This window comes from Anopheles funestus, chromosome 3RL, assembly GCF_943734845.2.
Source record: "Anopheles funestus chromosome 3RL, idAnoFuneDA-416_04, whole genome shotgun sequence".
Lineage (NCBI taxonomy): Eukaryota > Metazoa > Arthropoda > Insecta > Diptera > Culicidae > Anopheles > Anopheles funestus.
Window position 1 is genome coordinate 31,861,088 of NC_064599.1, and position 20,086 is coordinate 31,881,173.

Below are 20,086 nucleotides of genomic sequence, written 5' to 3' on the forward strand. Positions count from 1 at the left end.
GATGTCTTGGTTTTGTTATCGGGGGAAATTATCTCATTTTTCTTGCGTCCACTGAGTAACGCCCCTAGATTTTTTGTTGGTTGGTGTTGTTGTTGTTGATTTTGTTTTGTCGACTTCTTTGCCGCTTCCACGCAATGGAGGCGCCCAGTAGTTGATGGCATCAAGGGGGTGAATGGGTAGGGGGCCACCGAAAGAAACGTGAAAAGTTGCCAATATATATATTGTTTCCATCTGCCGCCATCTTATCATCATTCCCCGGGAATATATCTCGTGCGTGGTAATCATGGTCAGAATTACAAGGCGCACTTGGGAATTTGTCGTCGCCTGGTGAAGTCGATGCTCCGACAAAGGCTAATGACAGGTAACAATCGTTTGGTAGGGTGGGAACGGTAGAAAGGAAGGGGAAGTAAAATCAACACTTTGCACGCGTTTGCGTTTGATGAGTTTCTACATTAATAATTTACTTTATCGCCTCGCTCCGTGGATGTGTGACCCTTTCACATCGTTCATACGTTCGCCCCAAACCGCTAATATGTGATGCGTTTAATTGGCCCAACACACAACCGTTGGGAGGGGTTGGTGATGGTTGATTTGTGGTCACCACTTAGTAATGCTAATAAGGGATGGTTTATAACACTTTTAACGGCGTGTGTGGTGCTTCCGGATGGGTGGAATGGTTGACTCATTTTGCTGGGAGATTGACATACCACCGTATGGGACATTGTTGTGTGAAAGTTTTTTTTTCGATGATATTTAGTTTTTAGAAATGTTTTCTATGTGCTTGAATAGGAAGGTGCGTATTACTTTCATTTTAATAATTAAATATTTAGCATAAATGAAAAAAAAAATGGGGCGGTCTGGTGGTGCATGTGATAAACGGCGCCGATTCCACACGACAGGGCCGGGTTCAAATCCCATCCGGAGCGTCCCCCCTAGCAAGGACGGACTATCCGGCTACGTGGTAAAATAAGTCTAGTATGCCAGAAATGGCCGGCCGTGACCTGTAAGGTCGTTAAGCCAAGAAAAAGAAAAAAAAAGAAAAAAAAGTTACGCATTTCATGGCAACTTTCAATATAAATTTGAACTATTTAAAATGCAATTTTAATAGAAAACGTTTAAAATAATTAATTTCGATTAAAAAAGAATTAAAAAAAAATAAAAAAAAAATACTTCACGCTGGAAAAGCATCAAAAATATTAAAAATATTAGTTTAAAACATTTTAATATTGAAACAGGCATTAGTATTTGTCCCAGTCGTGTCCTTTTAAAATCACGTGTTGGAACGCAGTATTTTTAAACAGCCGTCAGCGTTACGACAGTTTCCGATAAAGTTGCTGGTAAAGTGTAATAATCCGAAAACACAAAATTCCACCCATCGCGGGCGGTAACCTCCGCTACAATACCGCACAATATCCTCGTAAAGAACAATGAATAAAATTGCTTTCAAGTCAGTGAGCGGGGCCAAAGTTTTGCGTAGTGCATTTTTCGTCAGGTTTGATGGGCATTAAAAGAGGAAAAGTTTCCTGTTTTATCGTACCATGATTGATAAGGTAATAATTACGTGTAGCCAAAAGTTACGGGTAAACATTAAAGCTGCGCTATAGTGAGCACTCTTATCTCCGTGCACTGGTGGTCGCTCAAGGATAGCGGTATTTTTCCCTTCGCTCACCTCAATTGAGGAACGTCCTTCAATAGATGTGTGTACTCATTTTTAGTAAGCGAGCAGCACGCTGTACAGGAAATGTTCGCTAACGTGAGGTTAAGGAACGAAGAGTGAAAGAACTCACCCACCCCGTTGGCACTCAATGATGGTGAACTCATGGAAGGACGAATTTTTCCCCTTTTGCGGAAAAAGGGGGAGTTTTTACTGAGTGAAGTCACTCACTGATGAGAAGCGCTCAGCGCACTCAAGAATATCCTTTCTTTCTCCATCCGGCACTCAGCGCAACGAAACGAAGCAAAACCGGATCTCACGTGGTGGACGTGCATTCTTCAGCATGGGTTTACATGCACACGGCTGTTGTAATATAGCATAACCCCCTCCCACTTTTTGGCACAAAACACTCACACGATGCTGTGAGTGGTTCTACCAGTAGTAGGCCTGCAGGGTGAGTGCGCATGATCGTACGCGTACGCGGTACGCGGCACACCAGTGGAAAGTTCGCTCTGTTCGTTTGGGACTTGCCTTTTTAGTGGGCTAGCAGTCTGATGGTAGAAAATAGCGAAAATGTGCGTGTTTTTTCAAGTATCTATAAGTTAAGCAGTTGGGCAGGTTTCTTTCTTTCTTCTCTAACGCCGGAAACCGTTTTATTCTAATCGATTTCTTTGCAAAGTTTCGTTTGTAGAATGAGAAGAATAAGAATTGTTAAGAGGTTATACAAAAAGAAAAGAAATTTAATTTTTAAACAACCTCAATAAGACGCTGTGTGGCTGACAAGTGAAATCATTCGCTAAAAGGCCTTAACTAGTGGCAGTTCTAGTTACCAAAAAAAAAAGGAAGGGAAACAGAAAATCTCATCTCGAGGCAAAACGTTGTCCTTCATCTTGTCCGTGTTGGTGTATCCGTTCTTTTACATTCACTGTTCATTTTCCACCAGTGACAGACGAGGATAAATTGGAAAAACCGTCCCAGAACGTTTGCTCCGGCTGGCTGGCTGACTGGCTGGATGTGGTTGTGTGCAAATGTTGATCGATTTACGAGTTACTTTACGAAAAACGTTGCTTGTGTGTCTGCCTCGGTTGCTCAAAGGGCCCGGGGGTGGGCGGGCAAAATGGTTCGCTTTCGCAAAGAAGCAAAACGCTTCACCAACACGCCTAGAACGCATGATGAAAAGTGTAACATTGTTGCTGCATTATTGAGGCAACTTTCGTAGGGAAAGTTTTGTACTTTTAGATATGATCAAATATTAAATCATTTTGTGGTTTTTGCATTTTCTAATCGCTGAATAAAATATACCACACCTGTGTGTGGGCTCGGTGAACGCAAAACGGCACGCCAATTAGTCACATTTCGATCACGCCGAACATTCGCCTCATCGCCATTATTTGCATTGGCCAGTGTTGGGGGTGGAGTGGGCTAACAAAATCCCGGTGAAAGGGAAGAAGACCAGCCGGGAACAAAATGGATAAAAGTGCCATACGATGGGTATTTTGCGATGTGGTAGGTTGAAATATTCAAAAGGCCTTAAAGTACGAGACAAGGCCGTGTACTCGTGTGGCCGGAAATTGATACGATGCCAAAGGCAAGAGTATCCGTGCGCTTGAATCGGATTTGGTGTGTGGGTGTTACATAATTTATGTTTCTTACCATTACTGGGTGTGTTACACCGACTGACGGGCGGGCTGAAGGATGGACAAATGCGTCTGCTAGTAAGTATGCGATGTGTTTCCGGGCGTGTGCTTATGTGTGCGTCGGTTTAGGCTGTGCACGTGAAAAGCCTCCACATGTTATAAGGGGCAGTTTTATTTCACAGCGACCTGTGAGACTTTGTGGGAAAGCACATCATGATGAGAAACAGTTGATCCTTCCTCCGACCGGTACGGAATCGGTATGGGATTGAAGTAGTGACAAATGCCCCAAAAGCCATTAGTAAAATCTCCCAAGATACACACCTTTTCCCTGTTGGGCAATGATTGGAAGTCCTTATGTTTTTCTTCGTTTGGTTGTATATCGGTGCGGTGATGTTTCTACTGAGTTGAGCTTTTTTTGTTTGCATTACTTTTACATAGTTTTTGTGAGGCTAAAGTAACAAAAAAAGAAAGGAATTTTACTTCATGGGTTCAAGGGTCAAAAATTCTTTGGAAATTGAAGAGAAGTTGTTGAGTGAAAATTAATTCCAATTATTTTAAATCGTTTTTTTTTGCTTGAAAAAAAAAATCAGTTTTTTTTATTTTTTTTATTGTTAAAAAAGACACCAAACTGACTATTTTTGGTTAAAGAAAGGTAATAAAAAAATCAAATCTTAAAACACTTAAATTTATCTCTTCTCATTTCCCGGTTCACCGAACACTTATGCATAATAAGGTAAGCCAGATGGAAACGACCACCACCGTACGATAGTGTAGCCGTATTGTAATTTGTACTATTCACTTTTATTTGGTTTAATTCCAACTTTAAACTATAATACCTGAAGCACGACACACAGCAGTGCACCACTAGCAAAAAGCCCCAAACCATTAAGGCGAAGGCGTACCTCCATAAGTTCTCGGCACCGCAAAATGTTTGTGACTTTGGCCAAGATTTTACCACATCCAGCGCCAACCGACCTACACACACACACACACACATCGGTGGATAGCATCCGGAGCGATGTTTGTAGCTTTCGTGGTGGATAACGACGGGCAATAACCGTTATCATTTATTCCATTATGGAAATATTTAAATAGGATTTTATAAAAAAAACCCAGCTATTCGCTAGGTTTCAAAACGGGAAATGAACCAAAACTACCCTAGAAGGCACGCAGTGGTCGGTTTTTGGGGTGCGGTTTGTTGTGTGATTGTCATGAGTACTGGTACACCATTTGCGTTACTAATGCTACAACCTGGTGTGGTTTAGCTAGTTCGGGCTAAATGCTGGTGCAAAATAAGCATTCGGTGTTGCATCGTACTAGCAGCAACAGCAGAAGCAGCAGGGATAAGAAAAACCACAGTCCCGGTCACTAGCTGCACTTAGCTGCACGGTTACTACCCTTAGATGTTATGCGCTTTCTTGCCGGCGACGACTAAAGACGTCGGAGCTTTTTATCGTTACTGGAACTAGGGACCTTTTTCCATCAGTTTACAGGATGCCTTATTTTCTTTTTTCTAGCTGTTTTACAGACCGAGTGGAAAGTTCATATACTAATCCTGCCTTAGCAGCACCTGCCTGGGAGATGATTGTCAGTATTAGTAAATGGTCGACAATAGTGCAAGGACGTTGATAGTTTCTGGGAAAAATTGCAAAAAAACATAACTAAAACTGGAACAGGGACGCTCTGTTGTCGTTTCAAGCTTGAACGAGAAGTCAGCAAATGGACATTAAGTAGGGAGAGGAGTTTTTTATAAGTGAAGAGTTACTTTACTGCTTTTGAGTGTAAAAGGATAGAAAAACGCCATGTTTAATTTACACTCTCAAAGTAAGGCACTTTGAACTTCTTTCTACATCACATCTTCTGCTTGATGCGGGGAATACAATTCAGAAAGATTAGGAGATGCATTTCAGGTAATGTCCGGAATGGAAATTGTTGGTTGTGTCTTAAGTCGTGTCCAAGAATTATGATAAATAAGAATACTTTGCCTCAAAATACATCACTTTAACGATTCTTGCTTCTCTTGCAAGAGTCGCATGGGTTTTACTCATTTTTTCTTCCAATATCCCAAGGAACTTCCCAAAAAAGCTCTCCAAAAAACTTATTCCTACTTCGTGCTGTATAACGCATAGCACTTCTTCAACATTCAATTTCTTATCGATCGATGTTTGGTCTAAATTTAGCTTTAATAACGTAATGGTGCACTGTAACCGGAGTCCTTCATTTTCGTGCCCATATCACTTACAGCATGTTGAGCCTAATTGACTCTAAACCGGGTGCCCTACAGGCAATGGCGACGGTTTACGATGCTGACCGATCCATCCCGGGGCCGGTTCAATTGCTGCTGGGATGCTGCTCTCCCTCTCTCAGGATAAGTTTGGATGGACGGTCCGAAGCATCAGGCACCAAAACCGAGCACACATTTTTATTGTTTCTCGTAATGTCCATCACTGGCAATGCTTTCCAACACACACACACACACACACACCCAATTTGATGCTCTAGCTTCACGTTAATCGCCAGCAAAAGGTATCGTTTTACGGTTGTGCGCTATGGATTCCAGTCCATTAAAAACAAATTGCCTTAAGTAAACATTTGAATTACGAGCTTACGAGGGTGGAGATGGGTTCCGTTGTTGGATCTCATCAAAGACTCGTGCAATGACATCCACGAGGGGTTTACTGGGGTGTTGTGTTTTTTTTTGCTTCCTCTCCCTATGGATATATTTTGGCCCTTATATTACAGACACAGAGAAAACACCCCAGAACCATTGTGTCTAGCGTGATAAGACATTTTTTCTTTCGTACAGGGCGCATTGTCCCGAAGTACTGAGGCGAAAAAGTTGCAGATGATACGGAAGTGTGCGCACTGTTCTACTATTCCGTGTTATGCCCATGATGTAAAACTGACGAAATGATAACCTGCAGCTATGTACATATGTTTTACGTCCGTCCGCACTGTTTTCGTTTTTTCATGCAAATCATTGCATTCGAGCAGTTTCATTACAAGATTGGGTACATCGCGTCTGGATATTGTCTAGTCTTTGTGGTTTGCTTTTAGGGTTCAAACTTGGTTCACTTCAAACGATGAGTCAGCAGCGTACAGACGGGTGGCACTTATGGAGAGGTGTATAATTACACAAAGATTGGGGCCGTCAAAGTAGGCACGGTTAAGGATTTCCATCGTGACGTGTATACACCTACCATCAGCATGAGAGCGATGCCAACTGGGACCATAAATTACAGCACAAGCTCGATACCTCTATGAGATAGTATAGCGAGGCTGTTGCGATATTATTGAGTAATCGTTTTATCGGTTGTTTTACTCACACTTGTACAGGGTGCGCGTTCCGCACAGTGTGGGTTTTGTGGCAGTGTCGGGACAAAAGGAGATTTTGGCTGTCTTGCAAAGTCATGCTAGAAATTGCCGCGGGAACGAGTGGCCGTGCCGAACAAGATCGTACCCGGCGAAAGCAGGAAAAGCAGGCCTTTCTTGGCATGAAGCTGGTGGAAACCGTAAGCAAAACGGCCCTTTTGCATTGCTACCGGTGTAGCCATCAAATTGACTTGTCATGTTAAGACAATTTGTTCTTTTTCTCGGCACCGTGTGGTTCATTGCGCTGCTGGTAACGGTGTACGATGTGGCGCGTTTGCTGTTGGACGTCGCGGTGCGAAGATTTGCTGCCTGATTTGCGCCGGTCTGCACATCCAAGGGTTCCTGCACTATCCGGAACCATTTCCCCACGAGATGTTGTTTTGTGGTTTGTACGCAAGCTACTTTTTGATCTCGTTCTATTCGTGGCTGTTTCTACGGTTGGATTGCTGTCCGCTGAACTACACGGTCGAAGCGATCGTGTCCGGTGTTGGATTCTTGCTGTTCGTCGTTTCCGCATTCGTTTCGATGTATCACGCCGAACGGGACATCCATCTGCAGTACCTGACGGACGAGGAGGAATGGTATCATCAGTTTTTTGCTTACCTCCGATTACAAAGCTTGGGCGCGATAATTACGGCACAAATGTTTCTCGTGCACTGTTCGCTGGCGTTGGATTTGGCTGGGTTGCTTGACCGTTGGTTTGGTGGACTTGCTGGTCGCCGGTCGGTGGCTGAAGGTGGTTCGGTGGAAGGTGATGTAAAGGCGAATGAACGGTTGCAAATCAACCCATTCTGGATGCCAGCATTCGAAGCGATTAGGAAGCGACTTCCGTGCGAATGTTGGAAGCCTGAATCGGGTGGTTAAAAAGCATAAATTAAGTAACTCATCGAAGATTGATGGAAGTTTTTATTAAAAATTGGTTTATCACAGCTTAAGAAGAAATACAATTTTGTGGGATCCAATTTTTTTCCTGTCCTTAAGGATGCAAGGGTATCCCTACTAATGCAATTTTCTTGATTGATGTTTTTGTATAAAATTTATAATGATTAAAAACTTTCGTTTTGTACAAAAAAAAAGACAATGAAATAAATAATAAAAAACATTTGTAAAAGATGAAAATGATTATTTAAAGCGAAAGAACAGTAAAGAAAACAAGGATTGATAAATCATATTTACACTGTTTTATTATTTACTTCTTCTCTTCCCTATTTATGTAAACATGCATAAGGCCATCAATGCAGTTACAAACAAGCTCCTAAAAAACCGTTCCCGGGACGTTGCCTAATTGATGAAAGCTCGTGTAATGTGTAAAGTTTTGCATAATGCCTTTCAACAGGTACAGCGAGTTTGTCGTGTGCAGTGAACTACTAATCTGTCTACACTCTGGCCACCAAAAAAAAAAAAAAAACATGCTGATAACGTAACACGCTAATTTGCAAAAGATTATTAACAGGTAGTTTGTACCGTACTACCGTAGTTTGCGTACGCTTCGTAGGCCAAAATGATGTGCTAAATATGGCGTTTCTTAGGTTTTGGGGTAGGGCGGTGGTTTTGCTGCCTGCATTGGGGTACCGTCGCCACGTCACGCCACGTTTTAATTTTATCTCGTCAACAGCAATCTTCTTCATTGCCAGTTTTGATGAAGAGATTAGGGACAAAGTTTTTCGCTTTGCATGATAATGGGTGCATGGATTTGTTTTAGCCTTGTGCCTCCATACAGTCGCGTAATCCGTGCCGTACGGTATAAAAGATTTTCAGTACAGATACACACTTTTTTATGAAACCACCGCACGCACATTATGTCACGTTAAAAGCAATGAGAAAAGTTTGCTCCAAATGTGTTCGAATGCAGCAGCGGAAGGATAAGTCGCAGCTCGTAGAAGCTTTCGGTTAAATGACGTGTTTGTAAGAAAATTGGTCTTTTCCAGGGAAGAACCTCTTGTAATATGAACGTGAAAATCATGTTGCAATGGGTATTTATTGGGTAATGTAATCATCTTTAAACAGTAAAAAAAGGTGTTTAAATACATTATTAATATTATGTACTGAAATAACCATTTTACTTATGTTTTACATACATGCATGAATCTAGCTCTGTCTCAGAGACTAGAAGATATTTGATAGAAATTCAGTTATTTCAGTCAAGGTTTTGTTTTTAATTTTTCATTAAAGTTAATTATTATTTCTAATAATAATTATGTATATTTCATAAGAACTAGAAGACTTTTGATGTAGATTAAGTTATTTCAGTCAAGGTTTTGTAGTTTATTTTTCATTAAAATTAATTATTTTCACTTTTCAATAATCATTTCTAGTGTTTGTTGATGTTAATGTTAGTGTTAATTGTTTATCTAAATAAAAATGTTGCCATAAACTACGTTCAAAGCGGCCTTTTCAAAATTCCATCTGCAGAACATGTTGACATAATGAAGGCATCACACACAAATGTTAGAATCTAATAAAAACACAAAACACACGAACATACATTTGCCTAATCAAAATGGTTCTCGTCGTTGGTTATTCATTTTTTTTGTTGTGCATAACCGAAAATAAGATACAAGCGCTGTGAGATGTTAACGGATCAGCAACAATTGTCCTATTGTGGTAGACGCTTCAATGGTAGAAATAATTTAATCGACACGCATAGTTGAACATTTGTTTCCAGCTCACCGAAACGTGCGAACATTATTTGCTTAGTTCGCTCTGGGAGATGGCCGTCCGACGATTTGCCGCACAAGCCCGTGGTTCCTCAGAAACAAACGATGCATGGACGATCGAAGAGCTCAATGGACCACCACCACCGATAAGAAGGAAATTTTCACTCGCTTTTCGAGGATTTGTACTTCTTAGAATGTTTTAATTAGAATCCTTTTCCGCCGGCATGGGCTACAGAAGGCAATGGCAGGCACACGGTGAGAGTTCGTTGTACAAAACGGTGAGTAAAACACTTATGAGGATAGTAATGAGACAGTGTATCGTGGAAAAAGGTCTGCCGTGCCTTTTATCGGGTTTGTTTTTGAGCAAATTCAGACACTGGCCGGGTGTCCTGGGAAAGAATTTATCCACCTCGGTCTTTTATCCGCTCGGTGTGGGCTTTTGTGGTCTTCGTTTGCACTGGTGGAACGCTCTCCCGCCACCCCGATAGCGAAATCCGAATCCAACAAAACCTGGTTTCATTCTACTGCCGTAGCACGTTAGAGTCATCCAGTTGCCGGTGTGACTTTATTTTACTTTCAATTATTCTCACGATAAAGTTTCTTTGTATGACTTTGTTATGGAGCGACAGACGCGGCAAAGGAATTGGTTCGGTGAGATGAGGCTAGGAGAAAAGAGAAAAAGAAAAACCCCGACAAACCCAATGAAAGGTGCCACCCCAAGTTGTGGGAAAGTGTGAGCACAAGATTCTTAACGAATCTTGCTGAAGGTATTGGACGCATTTTCGGACGCGGAACGCCAAGGACTGTGGAGCACGGAAAGCATCAAAGAACTATCTTTACGCTAGCAGATAAAACTGTAAGCTGCCCTGCTTAGCACGGCGCAGGGGCCAAAATAAAAGAAACGTTGGAGTGGTATACGAGCAAAGCGTGGCAAAGCGGATTACTAGAACAAGCGCACCCGAAAACCCCCTCGGTGCCAAAAAGGGATAATGTTACGAGGTGAAGCTACATGAAATAATTAAGAATGTTCGCCTTTTCTTGGACATCTTCAGGGTTTTATCTGGTGGCGAACGTACGTACAGCGGGTTTGAGTGCAGTTGAGTCGAGTTTCTTGATCAACGGTAAGCAGACACACACACACACACTCTTTGTCATCTGGTGCAAAATGGGGACGAATGCTCATAATGTGAATGGGATAGATTGTGAGATGTTAATGAATTTCAGCCATGTCTTAAGATTAAATTTTATTAAGCTGCTCTGCAGTTGTCGTTTGATAAATTGGGCTTCATTTTGGAATGGTTGGGACAACTACAATTGGCTAATTTTGTAATATCGGGCTGATTGTTTCAATTGTGCGGTAGCATTTGCACTTCATCTGAACAATGGATGACAATGCACAGAGGGTATGGATTGAATATTTGAAGTATACAATAACTTATGGATATTTTCTAAAAATGTTCAACAGAAATGTTTTTTAAATCACTTAAGATCCACCTGTTAAATAGCAAGTTCTTATAGCCTATAGAAGTTCTTATAGACGTTTACTTACTGTAGCAATTTTCTTAACTTTATGCAGTTATGTATTGATGCCCTCACATGGTCACGTACTCGTACTGACCTTCCACTGGTGCACTAACGCTTTTCAGAGATATGATCGTATGACCATATATGCAGATAAGTCGAGAATAAGACTCAGGGCTATGGGAGGGCCTCAAAAGCATTGGCGAACTAATGTAGTCCCGTACTTACGCATTGAACAGATCCAATAACAATCTATCTGTGTAGATAAGTCTGGAGGACACAGGTCTATGTGACAGTTTTTCACTCACACTTAATTAGTACGGAGATCTGATCACCATGAGGTCATGGTGCAGCCTCAACATCACTGACGGGTTAACGTATCCACGGACTCACGCACTGACGAATTGAACTGATCCAATGACCATCTATTTGTGTAAATATGCCCAAATAACCATTTGTGTAAAGTAGTCGATAAACAGACGCACACGGGATCATGGGACAGTTCTCTCTTCTTCTCTATCTTTCTCTCTTTATCTAAAGTAATGCCCGCCATTTCTGACTTACTACATAGACTAATTTTTACCACGTGGCCGGATAGTCATTCCTCGTTAGAGGGGGACGGTCGAGATGGGGTTTGATACCGGATCCTGTCGTGTAGAGCCGGAGCCAATTATCACATATCCCCGGATTGAAACTGGGACAGCTTTAGACACTGAACCAGTTCGGAGATCTGATCCCAAGACCATTTGTGTAAAGAAGTCGAGAAACAGATGCACAGGGCCTCATGGATAGCCTCATCAAGAGGATTTAAATTCTCTAACATAAACATAAAGTAAATGAATTAAACTACGAATAGATCAGACAAGAGATAGTGACCAAAAAACCATGACTATGGCACTTATGGCATTAAAATGGCACTTATGAGTTAACTGCCAGACAGCGCAACATGAATCCCTCTTCTTGGCTTGTAACGACCTTACAGGTCACGCCGGCCTTTTCTGGCTTACTAGACTTATTTTACCACGTAGCCGGATAGTCAGTTCTTGCTACGGGGGAAAGGTCCGGATGAGATTTGAACCCGGTCTTGCCGTGTGGACCGGCGCCGTTTATCATATGCACCACCGGGCCGCCACATCATGAATGATATCATTATTAAGAATTTTAGAACATTGTTTCTTATTTTTATGACACGTAACTCAAACTTGAACAGCACTCCTTGGTAACAGATTATGATTCTGGCAGTAACCTTCTTCGTCCTCCTACGAACGTTACGTAACAGTTGATTGACCCCTTAGACAACTCACCGAAAGTTTCTGGGAATTGATGACAAACCAAGGCTTCAAGGCGATTTTTGACTTAGAGTTTTATTATCAGTTGTGTTCCACCTCTTAATAGGTAATTGTATGTTTTTAAAACTTTTGCTCCAACAAGATTTTCTAGCCTGTGTTGCTGAAAGTTGTTGTAAGTGACTGTGTACAACATCGGTCACTTAATTGTTTCGTTGTTCTCCCAAACGTGCGTTATGAACCAAAAATTGTTCATATCTCCCAACAAACAACTTATGTTCAAGTTAGAGGGAGGTTTTTCTTTTTCAACTTCATCTCGAATCCCGGATCATGTTCGCTGTCCGATTTGGGCATGTTTTTTTTTTTTGGTGTGCTTTTCTCGTTACCGATTTTGTTGTTTTTATTTTTAATTTCATACGACATGACTTACGGCTTACTCCCCGCACGGGATGCCAAACGTCTTGGGAGTTGTTGCTGCTGCTGCTCCTTTTTTTGCGGATGAGCAGTTTCAACGCTCGAGAACACTTTGCCCGGGTTAAATCGTAACGTGCACTGGAACTGGTTGGTGTAAATTTGTGCCAGCAAGTTCCGGCCCAATGGTATTACGGCGAATGGTTTCTTTCCAAAAGAACCCGTTTTGGGGGGGATTTTCTCACAAGCCAAGAGCGAAACTGAAGGCTAGAAAAAGTTGTGGGGCTAGAAAATATTCTCGAGCTTATGCAGTTGAGTGAAATTGCAAGTGCATCCACCAGTGTAAGGCGCGATTTGGTTTTCTAGGTAGTAACTTTCGATAGATCCGTACCGCTCGTACATTGCCGGGTCTGTCCACCAGTAGCCGATTCTTGTTCCCGGTTGGTTCGTCCCGTTTTGTGGCACCCGAAAGCTCCCATTCCCAACCCTCCCCATCCTTGGGTCAGTTCCACCACAAACCGGAAGTGAATTGAATTTCTCCAGCTGCTTGCTGGATCGGCCAACCGGGACCGTTCGGTACGAATGAACGTAAGCGCAGCATTACATTTACGGGGCACTTTTATCGGTAGTTTATGATGCTACATATTTTAAAGCGAAAGCGAAAATAATACCCAGGAACAGGATTACGGCGGTTCGGTACCGCTTAGCGTACAAGAACAAACTTTTGCGCCCCGCAAGAAAAACCCCGGGATTGTGCTTTTATTTTTTTTTGTTGCTTCTTCGTTTATTTCACACCACAAGCTCATGCTTCAGTTCTTCCGGTTTAGCGTCCACCAGGAATGCATCGGATTGCTAGTGCCTGGCCAGCTCAAAGTACCCGCTCGTTATTGGATACAGTTCCGTTTCGTTGTTGTTTTATTTTCACTGTGTGTGTGTAAAATTGTTATGTTCATTTTTCTCATTTTGCAAATTAAGGAAGCCCTAAGATCGGGATGTTGGTTTCGTAATAAATTGCATCCACACTATACAGTGCCGCCTTTCCGACTGATTACACATTTTCGATATGCGGAAATAGACGCTCGGAAGCTAATGTTAGTCATGGGGTAGGGGTGAAGAGAGGGGAGAGGGAGTAGGGTGGAGAGGTTAGTTTATGGAACGAATTTTACAGACAAGAAAAAAAGGGGTAATCTATCGATAATGAGCCATTTTTAAGCTGGAATGTTTATGAACAAGGATCGGAGAACACAAATTCATCGAGTTTAGTGTGAAGCTTATTCGTAGATATTGGTTTTATTCTTCGGTTTAAAGTATTCTTCTTCTTCTTCTTCTTCTTCTTCTTCTTTCTTGGCTTAACGACCTGTAAGGTAACGCCGTCCATTTTTGACTTACTGGACTTGTTTTACCACATAGCCGTATAGTCTGGATGGGATTTGATCCCCAGGTCCTGTCGTGTGGAACTGCCGCCCTTTAACACATACAGCACCCATAATGGGGGCCGCCCCATATGTATTTTTTTAGATATATGTGTTTTGTTTTATGTTTTTAGTGAAATTTTGATTTATCTACTTCTTAAACAGAAGAAAAATATTTCCACACAACATGTTGAATACAAAATTCACAAAACCTTACACTCCACAAAACTGCCGATGCGGAACATTCTATGCAACATTGTCAAACAGTTACAGGATCTTGCTCCACAGGATCCCCTCATACTAATTCGCCTCCCAGTAGAACCATTTACAGTCACAAGATTGTGAACCGGCACCGGCAATCTTCTTCGAGCCTGGGCAGAAAACAGAAAACCTCTGGGAAAGTAAGCTGATGAATGCTTCATGGTTGCAAATGAATATAAATAAACATGAAACATTCTTCAAGCTAGTTTTTAACCCGGTTTTGCCTGCAAACTATCCGACCGCCTACTGGTTGGCACACTGGGTACATTTCCGGCCATGGGCAACTGTCGGAGAACGTTTTGTGTCGGAGCTCTGGGACTCCGGGGCTTCTAAGGGTGTGGGGAGGTGGCTTAGCAAATATGTATGTGGAAATTTGATAATTTATGATCATTTAGTTTTCATTTGTTCCACCCATGGCCGGAACTTCACGACGACATCTCTCACAAGCATGTGTGCTGAAGGGCAATTCATTCTTGTTGAACGTACCAGTTACCAGTTCGTCGAACGAAGCACAACAAGTCATGGCAACGGAGACACCGACACGTCACAGAACAGGTTCGGAAGATTTGGCCACAAAACGAAATGAAGGATTTGTGCTACTTTGCTCTAGTGCAAACTATTGGTTATGATAACCCTCTGTGTGTGGATATATGCATATGAGTGGCTTTAATAAGCAAATGAGAAAAGTTTCCAAATGTGACAATAAAATAACCAAAAAGGCAAAGCTATTTGATAGAGGCAGAGAGAATATTTGTTGAACTGTGATGATTTAGGTGATGAACGATAGGCACCTGTTGTAGCTTTTGAATTGGAACAAAATGTTGCTTCTTTTGTTAGGAAGTATGCTTTATTTTGAACTAAATAATTTCTCTGAAGATTTTTTTTGCCACAAGTAACCTAATAATTTACTTCGGAACATCTTGCTATTAACAGGACACAGTTAATTTTGTAACACACCACATGACGGCAGAAAAAGGATAATTTTTTTTTAACAAAATCTTCCCCATGATACGTGTATTGGAACGTATCTGTTTCATCTCGTCGCTTACAGCCGTTGTAAAGTAGCACGAAGAAAAAAAAATTAATTATCCTTTCGACGATGGCCCATCTAAGAACCCGCACCCATATCCTCCAGACGGTTCAGACATCGGTCGGTGGGTAATATGGAAAAAGTTTTTCCCTTCTTTCCACTTCGTCATACGGCACAGAAGAAGAAGAAAAAAACGCGAACGAACGAAACAAATTCCTGTGCATTTTGCGCCCCGCAAAACTTCCAGCCCCGTGACGAACCGAGTAATGGAGAGAATACCTTTTCCCTCCCTCACCATTATTTAGCGCAGAAAAAGGCGCCTATCGGAACGGGGGCGCACGGGTGAGTTTAAAGTTTTATTAAAACGATACCTCTTTAATGAAGATGTTCGCCCATGTGCTGTGGAAAGGTTTCCCGGTCAGAAAGTAACGTAAAAGAACGGGTCCCAAAAATCTTAATGGGCAAGCATGACGCTTCGGTTGAAAGCGTCCGAACCGAACGGGAGCACGAAATGTTCGGTGTGGGAGAACGAAGAGCAAGAGACAGGAAAAAAAATACACTAGAATCAAAAAACCTTTGAGGTCCGAGCGATGAGCAGACGAAAGCATCTGAATGAATTTCAAAAAGCTAACAGAAAAAGGAAAAACGTAAAGAGAGAATAAAAAAACACACCAAAAAGGTAATGACTGGATAGAAATTCTAGAGCACCGAATGGAATGCGAGAGAAGAACGACGAAGGATGCAACAAAAAATAAAAGTGGGGAAAGAAGAAGTGAAAAAAAATCCGGAAAAGTTTGGCTAATGTAATATGGAAGATCTTAATGGACTTAATTTGCATAGGGTGACGCCTGTTCGGTGTAAAATCCACTGCCGGCGAATTTGTGGCGGAAGCACACAAGGTACAGAAGGATGTCCTCGATGCGGAACGGTACCTCACCGAAGACGATAGCAAGCGACGACAACGACAACGATGGTTTTCCACCATCAAGCCACCGAATCCACTGAAGGATCCATTCCGTCCCCCGACGTGGAAGTTCCTTTTCACCTTGACTGCTTTTAATAACGGTTTTAATGAAAGTTTAGATGTTTTGCAATAAACATTTATTTTAATGGGTTTCTTCGGTTGGGCCGGCGTGCAGGTGTGACCGGTTCGAAATCTAGCAGGAAGTGGTTTTGGTCTCCAATTTTCGATCGAAACTGTTTGTCGGACGGAACCTTGTGATCGGGTTCGGTGGCGGTGACTTCACGACTGGGAACTGTGCAATACCTAATCAAAATGACCTGCTGAAACGCTGGATCGCTTAATGTCTTTCTGTCGATTGCTTGAGGTGTTACGAGGTTATGAAGCGTTGTGCAGGAATGCGAGATTCTATGATGGCTTTTTTTTCTCCCACCGCTAAGGATAGCTTGTCGCTTGGTAATGCTGATGATGAAAGTTATGCTGGAAGTTATAAAATCACTTAGCTTAATAATCATAATAATTCGAGGACAAATTGAAGTAAAACCGTTGAAGCAATGGCTTCAACTGGACATGCGGACATTTTAATGTGTGTGGGTAATGTAAAGTTATGGAAGAAGTTCCATTATCCTGTCCCGAATGTGCTTAATACTTCTCCAATAATCGTTTGGACGAGTTTAGTGAACTGTGCAAAAACTGTATAATGGTACAAAATGAGTTTAAGCCGGGAGGGCTGGATTCAAAAAAAGAGCAAAAAAAACCTGTCACTTGAAACAATAATTAAACATTCGATATTCTCATTGATCGTTCGGTAAACATTAAGAGGATACAATTTGTTCATTAGCCAGAAGCCTACAATATCCTGATAAAGCGCAATCGGCCGCTCCTTTTCAGGGTCCGCACCATCAAATGGCACCACGGCAGGCTATATGAGTTTTTTTTTTGCTGTGATCGAATACAATGTTGTAATCCACTCGCCAGTACACCCGGGTGCCCATTAGTAGATCGAATAAAAAAAAAACCCCGAGTCGAACAAATTAAATTAATTGCGAGATTAAATGCGATCCAAATGAGCGAGCGAGGGAGAAGAGGGAGGGAAGAAAAAACACACGATTTCCGAACGACAAACGGTGGCCGTGCAAACAAATCCGTGCAGAATTTTGATTGGCTTCATAAATACTGAAATAATGTGGTGGCATGGTGTGCTGAAGGTACACATTACACACGCTTTTTGATGATGGCCGGCTTGATGTATGGAAATATACATACACACAACAACAACAACAAAAATGGATGCAAAAATTCATAACAATAAAATAAAAATAGGACATGCTTAATTTAGTTACATCTAGCCTCTCCATTTGCAGTGCCTCAGTTCTTCTACCTCATGATTGGATTTATTTATTTTTGTTTTTAAATTTTTTATTGCCAACTTGGATTGTAAAAGTGCCATTGGCAGGTAAATTGAATTAATGTCGAGCGGACTATGTTTTTTTTCTCCTTTCCAACATTAATCACTAACCGGTAGAGGAGGGATAAAAATCAATTCCACACATACAACACAACAATGAGCCCGACCCGTGAACAACTAAGCGTGGTATTGCATTACGGAAGTGCTGGAATGCAATTGCTAAATGCACTGGATAGGTTGTCAAAGCGATGAAGTTTCATTTGTTTTCGTGTGGCACCCCCGGGTACCTGTGCCGACGTGACGCAGGCTTTTGCGAGCTTTTCAGCTGTCAAGCGGAATGTGTCCAATTCATCAGTGGCATTTACTTTTCGAGTTAACGCAGTACTCAAACCATCGAAACTCGGCCATCAATGGCAGTGGACCGGGTTTTCCACCGCGTACGCGGTGCGCGCGCGCTCGTGTATATGTGAAAGTGGTTTAGAGTGCTTAAGTGTGTGCTGATGATGGCGCTAAAAGCTTCACTGGTACGTCGATTGCATCGCGTACCGGGACACTTGTGTGCTACCGGTGTACGAGTGCTTTCCGTATATGTCCCAAATGGAAGTCCTTCGGAAATGAAGTGAAAGAAAGGAAGGGCGGTGTTGGGGAGGTCGTTCCACCGCCAGTCGGACGATTACCAAACCGGTACCGGTGATGGAGATGATGGGTTCTTCAAACTGGCGCAACTGACAGGCACTGTATGAGTAGGAAAATGCATATCTATCATAGACATCCGGGGATGGCCGGAAACACTGCACCCTGCAAAACGGGGTTTCTGTCGACTCATTGAATGCTGGCGGAACGTTTAAATGGAAGAAAAGTTAACAGATCTCGTACCGGAAAACGGTTCGGTAAGAGACAGAAACATGCAGACGAAGAAATTATTTCGTGATTACAAAATTTCCCCTTTTTCCATCGAACCTCGAACCCACGTGCACGGTTCGACGGTTGTAGGGAAAGCTGTCATTAGCTTACGAGAGTAATTAAATTTAAAAGTACACACGGTACGGTATGTGTACATGTGCACAAAACCCCGGTCGGTGATAGAGTTTGTTCTTGGAAGAATTTTGTGACTGGGTTTTGCGATCGTGATGCCACAGTGATATCGATTTATGCTTTTTTTTGCAGGAAAATTTTGCATCGGTAAACTATAAAATTTAATGTGAAATTTATTGATTTAGTATATTGTTTTTTTGTGTTTTGGTAAGCAAAGACAAACAATAACAATGTTTTTTACGTTTTTTTTTCTGGGGTAAAAAAGGTTTAATACTCTATTTACAAATTTCGTGATAAATGATGACAAATAACATTAGAAAAAACAACTCTACTAGTGTTGGGTGAATATGATCAGATTCATTAATCTGAAAAAATCTTTGAAATGAATTATTATTTCTAAATCTAAATTTAAAATATACATGAATCTCCAGGATTCATGAATGTTTTTGGAGTCGACTCATGAATAGAATGACTTTTCTCTGAACATTTTTTTTTATTTTTGAGAAGATTCATTTAGACCTTCTTTGAGAAGATTCATTAAGAACAACACGTTTAAAAAAACGTTATAAGATCGAAGCTTAACAAAAAACTTATCAAGAATTGAAATTTTTGTATTGTAAAATTGTTCTGGATCAAAAATTTGATTCAAAATTTTAATTCAGTTCCCTGAACAATAGGAAATAATAGTCAAAACTTAACGAATAGACTAAACTGCATGCGCAAACGCAAAAGATAAAGAATCGTTATTTTCTTATAAATTATTTAACAGTTTGTCATGTTGTCAATAATTTTTGTTGTCAAAATTCAGCTCAAGAAACACTAAAATGTCTCTTCTAAAAGTAATTTCTAAAAAAATTGAATTCCTAGAATTTAAAATTTCACGACAGTTAGCATTAAACAGAAATTTCTACCTAAAAGAAGATTTTGTATAAGATTTATTAAAACCACGAAATATGTTTAGCTTATTTAAGATTAAGATTATCTTTACACTACATGAATAAGTTTTTGTATGAAAATAATTTAAATGAATCCAATAAAGTCTTTATTTTAAGTTCTGAGTTCATATCTTCCCCTAATCAGTTTAATTCTTCGAACTTCATCGTAAACTTTCGGGTTTAATATATTCTTTGAAGCGTAATTCAATTTGAAAGCAAATTTTATCCTTTTCAACAGTTGGCTTCAAAATAATCTACCGGACACCGAGACACAAGTCCAATCCCGAGTACAAGTCCGGAATGTCTTGAGGGAATTTTTGCTTAGAAAAGTTCTGTACCGTAGTCGATTCGATAACCGATTACGGAATAGTAATTTTATTTCCCATAGCATAATGAAAACCGTTACGTTGACGTTTCATTAAAAGTCAATGCATCGGATGCCGAATGCAACTACGGCAAAAGTTCCTCGTTCCCAAGTACCGAAAAAGTGACATCAACTCCCACAT

General features: G+C 41.2%; 2 protein-coding genes across 3 annotated transcripts in view; both read left to right on the forward strand.

The window, feature by feature from the left end:
- LOC125770974 (CUGBP Elav-like family member 4) overlaps positions 1-20,086 on the forward strand; it is a 468,092-nt gene that overhangs the window by 35,965 nt on the left and 412,041 nt on the right. The gene's annotated exons all lie outside the window — the stretch shown is intronic.
- Positions 3,912-7,747, forward strand: LOC125771009 (uncharacterized). Of its 2 annotated transcripts, none has more exons than XM_049441183.1 (2): positions 3,912-6,803; positions 6,868-7,747. In XM_049441183.1, the coding sequence occupies exons 1-2, from the start codon at positions 6,702-6,704 to the stop codon at positions 7,525-7,527; spliced, it is 762 nt and encodes a 253-aa protein (XP_049297140.1). In that variant the 5' UTR covers positions 3,912-6,701; the 3' UTR covers positions 7,528-7,747. The 2 variants fall into 2 exon arrangements, with proteins under 2 accessions (XP_049297140.1, XP_049297141.1); XM_049441184.1 differs by having other exon boundaries at positions 6,964-7,744.

Bases quoted from the DNA above. Each gene is read 5' to 3' on its own strand.
- LOC125771009 (XM_049441183.1), top strand. From the start codon at position 6,702: ATGCTAGAAATTGCCGCGGGAACGAGTGGCCGTGCCGAACAAGATCGT. The intron at 6,804-6,867 runs GTAAGCAAAACG...TGTCATGTTAAG, and splicing joins GCATGAAGCTGGTGGAAACC to ACAATTTGTTCTTTTTCTCG.